This window comes from Eschscholzia californica, unplaced genomic scaffold (genome assembly GCF_041429995.1).
Source record: "Eschscholzia californica isolate CP2 unplaced genomic scaffold, dmEscCali1.0.p SCAF_1, whole genome shotgun sequence".
In the NCBI taxonomy this organism is placed as follows: Eukaryota; Viridiplantae; Streptophyta; class Magnoliopsida; order Ranunculales; family Papaveraceae; genus Eschscholzia; species Eschscholzia californica.
In genome coordinates, this window is record NW_028238198.1 from 1,289,875 (window position 1) to 1,303,199 (window position 13,325).

General features: G+C 37.1%; 1 protein-coding gene and 2 non-coding genes across 5 annotated transcripts; 1 reads left to right on the top strand and 2 right to left on the bottom strand.

The window, feature by feature from the left end:
* Positions 1 to 13: 13 nt before the first annotated feature.
* Positions 14 to 142, bottom strand: LOC147562993 (small nucleolar RNA snoR86). Its single transcript, XR_015231528.1, has one exon. It is a non-coding gene; the product is annotated as a small nucleolar RNA snoR86 (small nucleolar RNA).
* Positions 143 to 234: 92 nt separating this feature from the next.
* Positions 235 to 329, bottom strand: LOC147562994 (small nucleolar RNA snoR1). The gene has a single exon (XR_015231639.1). It is a non-coding gene; the product is annotated as a small nucleolar RNA snoR1 (small nucleolar RNA).
* A 5,058-nt stretch (positions 330 to 5,387) lies between these two features.
* On the top strand, positions 5,388 to 10,010 carry LOC147562995 (carbonic anhydrase, chloroplastic-like). 3 transcript variants are annotated; one of them, XM_086633584.1, is made up of 9 exons: positions 5,395 to 5,492; positions 6,308 to 6,482; positions 6,575 to 6,643; positions 6,776 to 6,867; positions 7,506 to 7,570; positions 7,829 to 7,969; positions 8,067 to 8,115; positions 9,562 to 9,678; positions 9,769 to 10,010. In XM_086633584.1, exons 2-9 carry the CDS (start codon positions 6,347 to 6,349, stop codon positions 9,910 to 9,912), a joined length of 813 nt encoding a protein of 270 aa, XP_086489710.1. In that variant the 5' UTR covers positions 5,395 to 5,492; positions 6,308 to 6,346; the 3' UTR covers positions 9,913 to 10,010. The 3 variants fall into 3 exon arrangements, with proteins under 3 accessions (XP_086489716.1, XP_086489710.1, XP_086489723.1); XM_086633597.1 differs by having other exon boundaries at positions 5,411 to 5,492; positions 8,071 to 8,115; XM_086633590.1 differs by lacking the exon at positions 6,575 to 6,643 and having other exon boundaries at positions 5,388 to 5,492.
* Positions 10,011 to 13,325: the final 3,315 nt, after the last annotated feature.

Sequence of the window (13,325 nt, forward strand, 5' to 3'; positions counted from 1 at the left end):
AAAAATGATTGTGAATGTAGCGAGATGTTCGAGGCCATAATCAAAATTAGATTAATTTGATAGGCACGGAGAATCGCTTAATTGCTTTTGCCAACCTTCAATGCAAATTTCGTCACTTTAATCAAATTAGACGTCTTTGCTCTGCAAGTTGGCTTTCTGATTTCAACAATTTTGACATTAAAAAGGAAAACCCTAAATAAATTGGGGAAATTTTGGGAGAAAAATTAGGGGAAAAGCTCAGAGAGTTGCTAAATGTGCTCAAGGAAGAAACTTTTTAGGGTTCTTCTCATACAAGAGGTGTCAGAAATATAGCAATCGTCATCTCCGCCATTCTACTACTAATTTTGAACAAACAATTTCAAACCTCGGAAACTGGAAAAAAAAAAGTACAAAACATAGGAAAAAAAACCCTAACTTGTTAGATTTGATTCAGAAGGCTAGAGATATCTAGGGTTCGTGTGCGGTACTTATATTGAAATTTTAAGACAATTAGGGTTTCGGACGACAACTTCGCGGCCTTGGATGATGGGGATACGGGAAGCTACCCATAATGAAAGAAACTTTTAAAGGCGACCGAACATGCAGGAGAATATTATAGGCACTGCACTATTTTCATGGACACCACAGCTTCATAATTTGTGGAGGCTGCCTATAGAGGCTATGTGGGCTCCTTTTCCTAACCGTGTAAGGAGTAATTGTTTTTATGGTAACTAAACATTGTGTTATTTATATACGAGAGGCTAGGGGTGTGCAAAAATAGACCGAACCAATCAAACCAAACCGATCCAAACCGGTCCAGTCGGTTTTCTAACCAAACCGAACAACGAGTGGTTTGGTATGGTTGTAGATTTTCAAAAACCAACTGGTTTGGTTCGGTAAATGGATGTAATTTTTAGGAACCATTAAAACCAAACCGAACCAGTTAAGTTCAATTAATATTTATAATTGTATATTTACATATTTTTTTTCTAAAATTTATCTATCATATCTCCATAATTTCATACAAATACAACAACACCACTACAATATAATGTTACTAGCAAGTATTATATTAAAACAATTCATGTACCGATAATATTACTAGCTACTACATAAGATTTGTCGGTGGCCTGCACATGTCTTTAATGTTTCAAATGTTTTTCGACGTATTATGTTAGTTTGATTGTTTCTCCATATTTTTAAGGAGTGCTTTCTTGATTTTATACGTCAGTGTATGAAGAAAGTAACTCGATTCGCCAATTTTCATGGAGAACAAATTGTTTTTATGGATGGTTTGGTATCCAGTACTATCCAAACCGCTTATGATGGTTTGGTTAGTAACCGAACCAAACCATGAGCGGTTTGGTAATGGTTTGAAAAATCACTAACCAAACCATGAGCGGTTTGGTAACGGATGATACCAAATTACCGGATACCGAACCAACGAACACCCCTACGAGAGGCTTACCGATGAGAACCAAAGTTATTACAATAAAGGAGATAAGAACCGAAGAATACAACTTGAAACTGATTCTCCTAATTGTAACCTTCATAGTTGTTTAATAAGTCGTCTGCCAAACTATTTTGTAACTAGCAGTTGCCCAACCATCTTCCAAAAGAAGAAGAGTAGCACTGAAATCAAAAGAATAAGTGCTCAGCAAAGTTTAATTCGAAAACATAAAAATGAATAACAACTCTCAGGTAGGGTGAAAAGGAAACTTAACATCTTCAAACAAGATAATTAAGTTCCAAAATTCGGAATCATCAAACTCCAAGTCCTCCAGACTTCTCTCGAAAGAGAAATAATATCCAATGGCCAGCAAAAGGAAGAAAAATTGAATACTTGATTCTTTGGGTTGTTGATCAAGTTCAAGTCGAAGATCCAACTGAATCAGGAAGAAGAGGCAGCGAAGCAACTAAAGGTGGAGAGAGTATTAACAAATTTGTATTCCATGAAGAACCAATCCAGTTAGAAAAGCAACCAAAGAGATGTATCCAACTCTACGTAAGAAATAATTAGATTTAGAAGAAATAATTAGATTTAGAAATAGATTGATAAGTAAAGTTGAACAATTTGCCAGGGTTGAATGGTCTACCCAATGAGAATAAGACCCGCACTCGAATAGAAACTCCATCATGAAAAAAGGTGGCATAAACAGTAACATATATAGGCCCAAGAAGAGCCCGAGACTGGTATGTCTCTACCAGAGGAGCAATAAGAGGTTTTAAAATGACAGGTGTGAATACCACCGAAACCTTCACCTTTCTCTCGTTGGAGAAACGAAAATAGTGTTCGGGACTTCCTAATAGCGGAGTCATAAGGCTGGGAGATGGAGTATGATTCATAGATCAAACTGAAGCTTATAGATCGAAGAAACCGTTAGGGTGTATGTCTTCGGGATACAACGACTATCTTTTCAGAATTTAATATGATACTTCTATATTCTGAAAGTGGACGAACCTTCGTAAATAATATGAGCTCTTAGACTGAACAAATTGATTTTCTAGACACTCAGATACTTCTCTCTTCGAAATTCCAGACACACCTGAATATTTCTATAATCATAAATATATTTCAGACACACTTTGAATATTGATTTCAAGAGAGAAGAAGAAAAATAGACGGAATTCTCTCGGAGACTTCTTTCTTCAAAATTCTAGTTATACTAGAATACTTCCAAATCATATTTATATTCTAGACACACCAGAAGACTGCTTTTTAGAAGAGAAGAAAAGAATTGAATGAATTGGATAATGAAATGAGATGAATTTGGGTTGTTTAAATAGGTATTGAATGGATGCATGTATCTTTTGGGGTGAATGGATACGTCCCTCCAAAATGTCGGACTGAACTTGAAAATTAGACTCGGTTGCTTTTGTAAGGTTTTATGTGTATCTAATACACTAACTAGTGTTGATAGCGGAATCTCAAACATCTAATGTTTAACACTAAGTTATGTTCAGGATCTATACATGAACTATTAAGAATAAGAATCGAAAAACTAACCACTAGAATGCTATAATGTTGGGTTGACCTTATCGATTAAATTGGGAGCCGCACAAAAATAAATCCTTATTTTTTGCGACCACACCAAATATGAGAATCAAATCCTTACAACGCAAGTGGCCGCAACCTGGCTCGGCTCTAATATAGTACTTCTCAAACTCTAAAATTCAATTGATTTTTGGGGTAAGGGGAGCCCAAACATTCAAACCATTTACACAATTCTATTTTTATCTCATAATTAATTGTTATAGACTTGTTTCTTCTTGTTTTGGTAAACTCGGTTTTAGCTTTGTATTAAAGCATCTCCAATGCAACACTCAAACTCTAATTTTTAGAGTGGCACATAAGATATTTTACAGTTTTTCTTTAAAACCCATCTCCAACACAAAACTCAACATAAATCTCTAAAGTTACGTGTCAAGATTTATTTTAGAGATCCTTAAGAGGACACTCTAATTTAGAGTGCCCTCTTGAGTTTCTCTGAATGCCACATAAGCAAATCAATTAGTTTTAAACTAAAATATATATATTTTTAGAGTTTATCTCGAGTGTTGCATTGGAGAAGGTTTTTCAAAAGAGTGTCTCTAAATCTAAATGGGCAAATAGGAAAGAGATCATTTAGAGATCCATTTTTCACACTTGACATATAGGATTTTTAGAGTTTTTCTTAGGGGCATTGGGTTAAGGGTCCAAAAAGAGGGAGTTTATAGGCATCCCATCCACGGTAGCCCATAAATGAAAGGGAGGTCCAAATAGTCAGAGCCCCACGCGAAAATACCGTAACGTCCTTGTTTTTTCATCAAATTTACGAAATCTGCCACCCAGGAAATTACGGAATTGCCACTCTGAAAAATCACGGGATTTACTTTCTCCCTCTACTCTGCGTTTTACTTTCTCTCTCTAATTCTCATTTCAGATTTATTTCTCTTTACTTATTTAACCAACTCCTAATTTCACTCCCAATTTAACCAAATTCTATCTAATTTAGATTTTTTCTCTCTCTAAATTTAACCATTCTCAACAAATATTTTCAGATTGGTTCAATTTTTTTTTTTTTTTTTTTTTTAATTCTTATCTCAAATTTTGAATTTTTCCTGATTGGTTCAAATTTCGAATTTTTCCACATTGGTTCAATTTTCGAATTTTTTCAGATTGGTTAAAATTTCGAATTTTTCTCTGTTAAACTATTTTATTTACTGAGAATTTTCCTGGTAAATTATTTTGTTTACCGGAAATTACTTTATTTATTTAGAATTTTCTTGTGCACTAGACAATTTTGTACCGGGAAATTTCCTTGTGTACTGGAAATTATTTTATTTACTAGAAATTATCTTGTGTCCTAGACACTTTTGTACTGGAAATGTTCTTGTTTACCGGGAATGTTTTTATTTACTGGGAATTGTATTGTGTACTAGACACTTTTCGAACTGGGAATTAAATTATGTACCGTTTATTGTTTTGTGTACTACCAATTGGGTTATGTACTAGACATTTTTGTACTAGGAAATTTTATTGTTTACAGAGAAAGTGTAAAATAAAATTAAAGTATTTGATTCAAAAGGTAAAAAATCTAGAGAGAAATATGATAAAGAGGGAAGGAAAATCTGGAGATAAATCTAAAATTTGAAAATGAAATCCATCCAAAAAAACTGTAAGATTTAAAAAAAAACTTCCTAAAAGAGTGATAAATTTACCGTAAATTTATGAGAGAAATTAGGGGGAGAGATAAATCTGAAGAGATAAAGATCTTAGCGGAAATCTGTAGGCGGGATCCTACAATTTTACCAAAATTTCTAGAAAAAATGCCTCAATAGGAAAAATTTGAGAGATAATGGAGGAGAAAACCTGAGAAATTTTAGAGAGAGAAATAAACGGAAAGAGGGAAGTAACGAAAGTAGTGACTCCCTTAAAGTTTTAGAGAGAGAAAGAAGACGAGAAGACAAAGTTTGCTGGACGACATCCAAAATTTCGCCAAAATTTTCAAAAAAATTTACTTTCCCGCTTTATATATTCAGAAAACACCAGAATTTCCCGTCTAGGGGCAAGAAGGGAAGAAAAAAAAATAAAAACTAGAGAATAATGAGCTGTCCCTGACATTTGAACCTGCACTCAATATTTTGGCATATTTGGATTTTATTTTGTTTTACCCCTAAAAAATTGGACTGTTTACTTAAAAATCCTTTTTCTTATGACTTGCATTGGAGATGCTCTTATAAGTTTTTTTTTTGTTAAGAAGATGCTCTTATAAATTTGTACTTAAGGTCGACTAGGGAAGTTTATTTACCATTTGGTATGTGTAGACTCTACAACATAAATGGGTGACACCAAAAGGTGGGGCGCCTTCAAAAGCAAGCAGGGGCGTTTATATCACATATACGGATTTACCTCATCCCCCTCTCTCAAGTCGCACTTCTAACTGTTTGGAGAAACCCTAAACAAAGAGAAGAAGACGGGTGCAATCTCTCAATTTTGTACTAACTCGGTGCAATTTCTCTGTCGTCCCAAGGTACTCTCTCTCTTATCTTCCCTTTGTTAAATCTCGAACTAGGTTGTTATAATTCATAGTCTTTGCTTTTCTAACATTAAGAAAAACTGTTACGATTGTATCGAATTAGGGTTTTTATAATTCATACTCTTTGCGTTCTAATGGTAGGAATTACTCTTACTATTTTCTCCAACTAGGGTTTTTGTACTTCTAACTCTACATCTCTCTAAGTCCTCTATCTCTTTCATCTCTCTATAATTTTGGTACTGTCGACTAGTATTAGATGAGATTTTGGAACTGTCAACTGTGATGAAATTTTATACCCTGAAATTTTATCCTCCATTATATACTAGTAGTGTATGGAATTTTGGTTAGAAAATTTTCACTTACAATATTAAAATATTCAGCTCATTATAGAGGTTTCGATCCTTAAATTTTCAACTTCTCGTGCAGGGCCGGCCCTAACATCTGAGAGGCCCCAAGCGAAATTTTCAATTGGGGCCCTAAATAGTGCATGTTAGAAAAAATAAATAATTTTTTTAATAATGCTTGGAGGATGACTTGAACCCTTGACCTTTTATTCAAGTTTTAAACACCTAACCACTGAGCTACAACTTGGCTTATGTATAAAATTTGTTTAAAATAAAATAACTATTTTCAAAATGACATACAAAAAAATCGAAATGGGAGGCCCTTATAGGGTTGGGGCCCAAAGCGACCGCTTTGGTTGCTTTGGGCCAGGGCAGCCCCTGTTCTCGTGTTGTTTCCTACATTATGAAAATATCGACTTAGATGTTCACTATTCTTCATGTTGTAATGTGTTGTTTCTTTCGCAGTTGCACTACATTAAATTTATTCCGAAAAACCAGTCCAATATGGCATTTTATGGTAGATTTGGAGGTCTTATAAGGCAGAGCATGTCTCAAAATATTGCAGCAAAAGCTCGGGCTCCCTTAACTTCAGTGTTCCATGCTAATCGGTGTATGTCTGGTTCAAAGCTCTTCATTAGAGGTATGCACTTACTTTATTTCTCGTCATGAATTTACAAGAAACTTTTAAACAAGATATTTATCTACCCATTTAACAAACATTCACTCCCTCAGGCCTATTAAGTGGTACCGACGATCAGTCGCTTAGAGAGGAATCTTTTGCACTTGGCGACGTTCAAGAAGGTCATTTATAAATTTTGTTGTTGTATCTTGGCACACTAGAATAGTAGATTGTTTTTGTCTGAAACGCAGATTGTGTCAGTTTTAGTTGAATCTTGTACTCTTGATTTAAGCCGTTGAAGTACTTATGTGCAGCAAGGGTCATCACCGACAGAGACACGGGTACCCCGTTGAACTATGAAACTGAAGAAAGCGCGAGCTCAGTTGTAGTTGCAACAGACGACCAGGTCTGAATATGAACTATCAATATTACCTTGTGATTTCTGACATGGATCAGGATATTGATTAATGTAATGTTGTAGGATCCCAACAGAAAGAGTATTCGTATAAGCTATGCAGCTGAAAGACCTAGTAATTTCGTTAGAAAGTAACCTCTCTTATAAATAGACACTTTTTCAAGATGCGATTTAATTGAACAAAAAATGTCACAAATTCATCTTCTTCTGTTTCAAGTCATTTTTCTCTTTTTTTGTATATGATTTTTTTCATCTTAGATCTGGTTTCTGATTTCACTATTCATCGTTCAAATTCCTTCTTCAATTTTATCTCAATTTGGTAGTAATCACCTCCATTTCTAATCAAAATTCATCAACAATTAAGTTTGATTCTAGCTTTTTGTGTTTATTAGATTGATTCGAAAACTTTCATCTTAGATCTATCATAATCATCGATCTAAATACTTCGATTTTCTTCTCCGTTTTGATGAACCGAAATTGAGATTCGAAAAGTGATTTTTTAGGTTAATTTGTATATTTGATGTGGTACCATAATGTAACTCGATTATTGTTGTCTGTTTAGTATTTTTTTCATCGGAATTGAAACTTTGGTCATCTTAGTCCTGACTTAATTTTTTGTAAACTTTTAGAGAGAAGAAGAGAAGATGCAGAAGGCTCTCGAGGAAGCATTTGATGGATTAGAGAAGCTTCTTAGGTAAAATTCTGATACATCATCGCAACTTTCCATCTTCTTTCTCTGTGATTCTACTTTAAACGGGCCTTGCGCATGTTACGAGAATATCGTTTGTGTTAGCAGTCAAAATAATTTGTAACAACAATCACTAATCCGTTTTTTTGGTTTTCATGAAACGGGTCTCACCTGAACCAACCAATGTGAAAGTAATCCGTTAAGTTTTTTGTTAGTTTTTTATTTTTACTAACAAGTTCAGATTATGTGTTTTTCATCTCTTAGAAAAAACGCCAAACTCAATGCAGTTGCTGCCGCTAAGATCCAACAGCTAACTGCGGAGCTAAAGGCTGTTAGTGGACCTCAGTTCGACCCTGTTGAGAGATTGAAAGCAGAGTTTCTCAACTTCAAGAAAGAGAAATATGAGTAAGTAAATTTCTTTATTTAAACCATTGATTAATTTTCTTTTGAGACAGGATGTTCAATTCCAACTAAATGGGGTCTTATGCCTTTTTTTTTTCAGGAAGAATCAAGCACTTCATGTGGAACTTTCTAAGGGTCAGAATCCGAAGGTATTCTTTACTAATAGTTAGACGTAGGGGTGGGATTTCGTCAGGCTCGGGCGCCCGCGGACTTTTTTTTGCAGACTCGGGCGGATCGGGCACGGAAAATTGAAGCCCACTAGTGAACATTGGGTGGATCGGGTCGGACACTTGGCCACTTTGTCGTGCCCGCAACCCGCCCGATCGGCCCCCGACAGTTGTGGGCCGTACAGGCTCGGATTTTACAAAAAGATAAACTAATAACATAATATTTATTAATTACCCGATCGGGTCCGTCTCTCGCGGGCCGAACGGACTCAGATTTTACAAAAAAAATTATACTAATAACATAATATATATTAATTACCTTAATTTCATTTTGTAGTTATACTTTTAACAAAATAATGGAAATCAATTGTCAAGATTGAAAGGAAACTTCAATTAACAATGCTAATCATAAAGGTTAAACAAGGATAATAATTAGGCCTCTAATCTAAGATCCAGATTTAGGTTAAGATTCTTGAACAATTTACTTTTATCACTCCCTCAACCAAGTAAATTTATGTATTTAAGCAAAGAAAGGATGAAGTGATGAATTAATGTTTCATATCATTATCAAATTAAAATCAATTGACATGATGATCTAGTGGAATAAAGATGATAGATAGCCTTAAAAAGTAAGATTCACTACTCCTCACTAATTAACTTAGAATCAAACAATTTCAAACATCAATAGCATCCGATTTTTACTGTTTTACAATGTAGAAAAATAAGAAAGTAAATGATCATAACATCTAAATGAAACCCTACAATACAAATTAATTTCTATTAGAACAGATTTAGAAAAAAAAAAATTATATCATTGAACTTCTCTGAAACAGATCGAAAAATCATAACAAAGAGACAAAGATAAGTAGAAAATAAGAGAACTATAGAATGTTTATGCTAAGGCTTAGGGTTAAAGAGTTCTGAAGAATGGTCGAGTAGAATATGAAGAGAGGAGAAGTTGAGGAAGGAGATGGAGGAGGCGTTAAAGTTTCTTGTAAGGCTTAGGTTTCTCTTGTTATGCCGTTTCCGTAAATGGTGGAGTATAATATAAAGAAGAGAATATGAGGAGGGAGAGGGAGGAGGCCTTCAAGTCTGAGTTGGAATAAAGATGGGTTATTTACAGGGTTGAACGGGAAGGGTTTATAAGGGGCTGCCCTTTTAAGGTTAACGGGCGGGGTATAATGGGTAGGGACTCGGGTATGAAGTCTTACCTGAGTCTCGGCCGCTTTAGCCCGAAATTACGGGTTGGGTAAGCTCGAACCGGCTTATACCAGTTGCAGGGTCTTAACGGTCCAGACAATTAGGGTGGGGTCTCGGGTTTCCAGACCATTTATAGGGTTCGTGGGTCGAGCCATGTCCAACCCACTGACTCGATGAAAGTTATGATATACTTCGTTGAAACTAAATAGAAACTGATTGTTATTGTAGTTCACGGTTTTTGCATGTTCTGATTCTCGTGTGTGCCCTTCGTACATCTTTAATTTCAAACCTGGGGAGGCTTTTGTGGAGCGAAACATAGCTAGCATGATTCCATCGTGTCATCAGGTTCAAAACTTCAACCTCTTAAAAATGACTTTCCTTTTTTAATCAAAATTAATTTAACTGCTTACGTTGTCGACTTCGTGTAAATGCCAGACTAGATATGCTGGAGTGGATGCAGCTATTGAATATGCTGTTTTGCACCTCAACGTGAATTATATTCTTCTCACCATTTATGGTTTCACATGTTTACCTTGTCAATTTTTAATTGTGAATTCTTCACACACACATTTAACCTAGGAGTTACAAGCTGTACAATAAATTTAAATGTTATTTAGTCTTTTTTTCAAATAATATATAATACTATGGAATGAATGATTTAGAAGTTCATTAGGAAAGTGTAGCTTACATGTGTGGTGCTTATGTGGTCTGAGTTTGGGGCCGTACAGGTCCGACCCGGTCTGACGTTACGAAGTGGGCCAGGTTAACCCTGCTTTCTTCAAGTTCAGGGGTTGGGCCTCTGTTTTCAATCTCAAGTGCTAGGCCTAGAGTTCTGCTCGGGAAAATTCTGAGTTAAGGTGTTGGAATTTTTAGATGGGCTGGGTTAACTGGCCCCAACTTGTCTCAATGGTTCGATTTGATTTTGTTTTATTCTACCAACTTTTATCGATAAATACGAGAATTGTTGCTAAAGTAGGGGGGCCAGGCAAGAAGCTGGTCACAAAGTTGGGGTTCATTTGGGAAATAACCCAAAAGGATACCATGGGATGAGAAAAAGGTGTGGAAAGAAGAGTTTATGTATTCGGTGCCGTTGTCACATTGAAATGTTTTTATGGGTCTTTCGAATTGAGTTGTTATTTGTTTGTGAGAGTCACAGAAGGTGGTGTAAACTTGAGATTTATTTGATAATGGGTAATTCCACAAAAAATTAGTAACATCATCAAGCAAAAGTATACAGTATATATGGCCATTAGAACTCAAAATTGGAGAAGTCCATAAATTACTATGAATTAAATCAAACGGATTAAAAATACGAGTATTAAAGCTAGCAAAGGGTAGTCTAATACTTTTGCCAAGTACACAAGATTGACAAATATTATTATTGAAATTAGAGAAATTGACGAAACAATTAAACTTTTAAGATTGTAAAGGTGCACGCCCAGGGTACGTTGGTGCCATAAAGAAGTGGAGATAGCAGCAAAAGTGGAGGGGAAGGCGGTGGTCCGGGCCTGAGCACAAGTGGATAAAGATCATCGCTGCTGTTGCACCGGAGGATAGGGATCCGACTCTTGTAGTCCTTCACAAGAAAATCAAATGGGTCAATTTCGACAAAGACAGAGTTGTTGGCGGTGGACCTACGAACTGAAATTAAGTTTTTAAGCAGTTTGGGTCCATAAGGGACATTTTTAAGGACAAGTGGTGGAAAGGGTGGCGGTAAGGTTTGATACCCATGTCCAAGTACCGGGATGGTTGAGCTATCACCAACGATTATTTGTTGTCGGCCGCGGTTTTGGGGAATAAAGAAAATTCTCCGGGAATAAAAACTTTTCTTAAAACTAGTCAAATAAGATTGACTTTTTATGTTTCTTTTTATTGCTACGGGGCTTCTAATTTTAGATGATTCTATAAAAAAGGGTCCTCCATCTCATCACCTCTCTCTGCCACCTAACTTTCTCGCCACCTCATCATCTTCTCCGGCGAAGGTCGCCGGCCGACCGACCAATTTTTCGGTCGGCGACCTTCAAACATAAAAAAAAATTATCTTTTTCCTCTCTCCTCTTTCTCTCTCTAATTTTTTTTTTCTTTTCAAAATCTCTCTCTAGATTTGGTTCACCAGATCTAGATGGTCTGTGAACAGACCTTGTTGAAGGTCTCTTCACAGACCATTAATGGTCTGCAATCAGACCTTCAACAAGGTCTGTTCGCAGACCTTTAATGGCCTGCGAACATACCTTCAAAGGTCTGATTGCAGACCTATAATGGTCTGTGAACAGACCTTCAACAAGGTCTGTTCATCGACCATCTAGATCTGGTGAACCAGATCTGGTTCACCAGATCTAGAGAGAGAGAAGATAGATTTTGAAAAAAAAAACTATTTTAGAGAGAGAAAGAGGAAAAAGATAAATTTTTTTTGGGGAGATTTTGTAGGGCCCCCTCATTTCTGTTAAAAGGGCCCCCCTCAATAATAATTTACCAAGTGAAATGGTTCATGGGGAGGCCTTTTAACAAAATTGGGGAGGCCCTATAAAACTTCCCTTTTTTTTTATGTTTGAAGGTCGCCGACCGGAAAGTTGGCCGGCCGGCGACCTTCGCCAGAGAAGATGATGAGGTGGCGAGAAGGTTAGGTGGCAGAGAGAGGTGATGAGATGGAGGAGAACTTTCAAAAAAAATGTATTCTGTATTCCCTATAAAAATTTATTCCCGGAGAACTTTTAAAAAAATCTGAATTCCCTCGAGAATTTATTCCCCGGAGAATTTTCTTTATTCCCCAAAGTCGCGGCCTTTGTTGTCCCATAATACAGTGGCGTGGCTGAGAAAAATGAGGTTCGGTGCGAAGGTTGGTGTTAATTTAAGATTTATATTAAATTACTTGTCCCCAGGAACGATTTGCCGATTTACAAACTTTACAATAACTCGATCCCTACACTTGGGGAATAAACCTTTTTTATGTTTACAAACTTTACTATAACTTGATCCCTAAACTTGGGGAATCGACCTTTTTTAGGCCTATCACTGTTGAGGCTGACCAGGCCATGGGCCGTAAGGGCTGGGAGGCCAGAATAAAGAGTAAGGAGCGACCCAGTAGTTGTAGCCACCTTGGCCTCGTCGGCGGCCCCATGATTGTCTGCGTCGACCACGTCCACGGCCCCGGGTTCGACCGTACACAGGGTTGGCTGAAGATTGAGAGGAGGTGGGTCGGGTTGAGGTGTTCAAGGTTGTACCGACTTTTTGTTAGCCCGACGATGAGTTGCAACACAACATCATCATTATCAACCGGGTGGCCGACACTGGCCAATTGATCGACCAAAGTCTTGAGTCGTTGACAATAGGCTGGCATGGTTTGAAAATCTTCAAGGCGGGTGTTTGTAAAGCGGTGGCGGAGATGGATAACACGAGCACTCTTGTTATCTTGAAAAAGATTTTCATGAGTGGTCCATGCTTGGTGGGCGGTTTTATTTTGTCCGGGTTTAATAACAGTGTGATCGAGGTCTTAAGAGACCGTTCCGTACATCCATTGAAGGACAATGGAATCGAGTCTCTCCCAGGTCTCGTCGGATGGGCTTGTGGGTGGTGGACGGGGTAGAAGGTGATCATAAACCTGGTAAGCCTTGCAATTGATTTTAAATAATTCCGACCAAGAGGGCCAATGGGCGGTGTCATCTCAAGTTTGATAGGGATGAAATTGGTGATGTTTGAGACGGTGGTGGCTGGGTGTAGTTTATCCATGATGGTCGATTTGGAAGGAGGGTCAATCGAAAAAATTTAACAGAGGGTAATAGGGGGTGGTGGGCGATTATAATTGCAGAAGGATGAATAGAGATGTGAAGAGGAATCGGAGGTAAGCAAGAAGGTGGAGATCGAAGGGATGACAACCAAGGAAGAGGGGGGTGCCGCCGGAAAAGAGGATGAGGGATTAGGGAAGGATTAAGGTTCCTGGCGCTCTGATACCATAAAACATCCTTGATCCTTTCCCTCTTCGGGTATCCATTATA

Coding starts and splice junctions, on each gene's coding strand:
- LOC147562995 (XM_086633584.1), top strand. CDS start 6,347: ATGGCATTTTATGGTAGATTTGGAGGTCTTATAAGGCAGAGCATGTCT. Junction 7,571..7,828: donor GGATTAGAGAAGCTTCTTAG/GTAAAATTCTGA, acceptor TTCATCTCTTAG/AAAAAACGCCAAACTCAATG. Junction 7,970..8,066: donor TTCAAGAAAGAGAAATATGA/GTAAGTAAATTT, acceptor TTTTTTTTTCAG/GAAGAATCAAGCACTTCATG.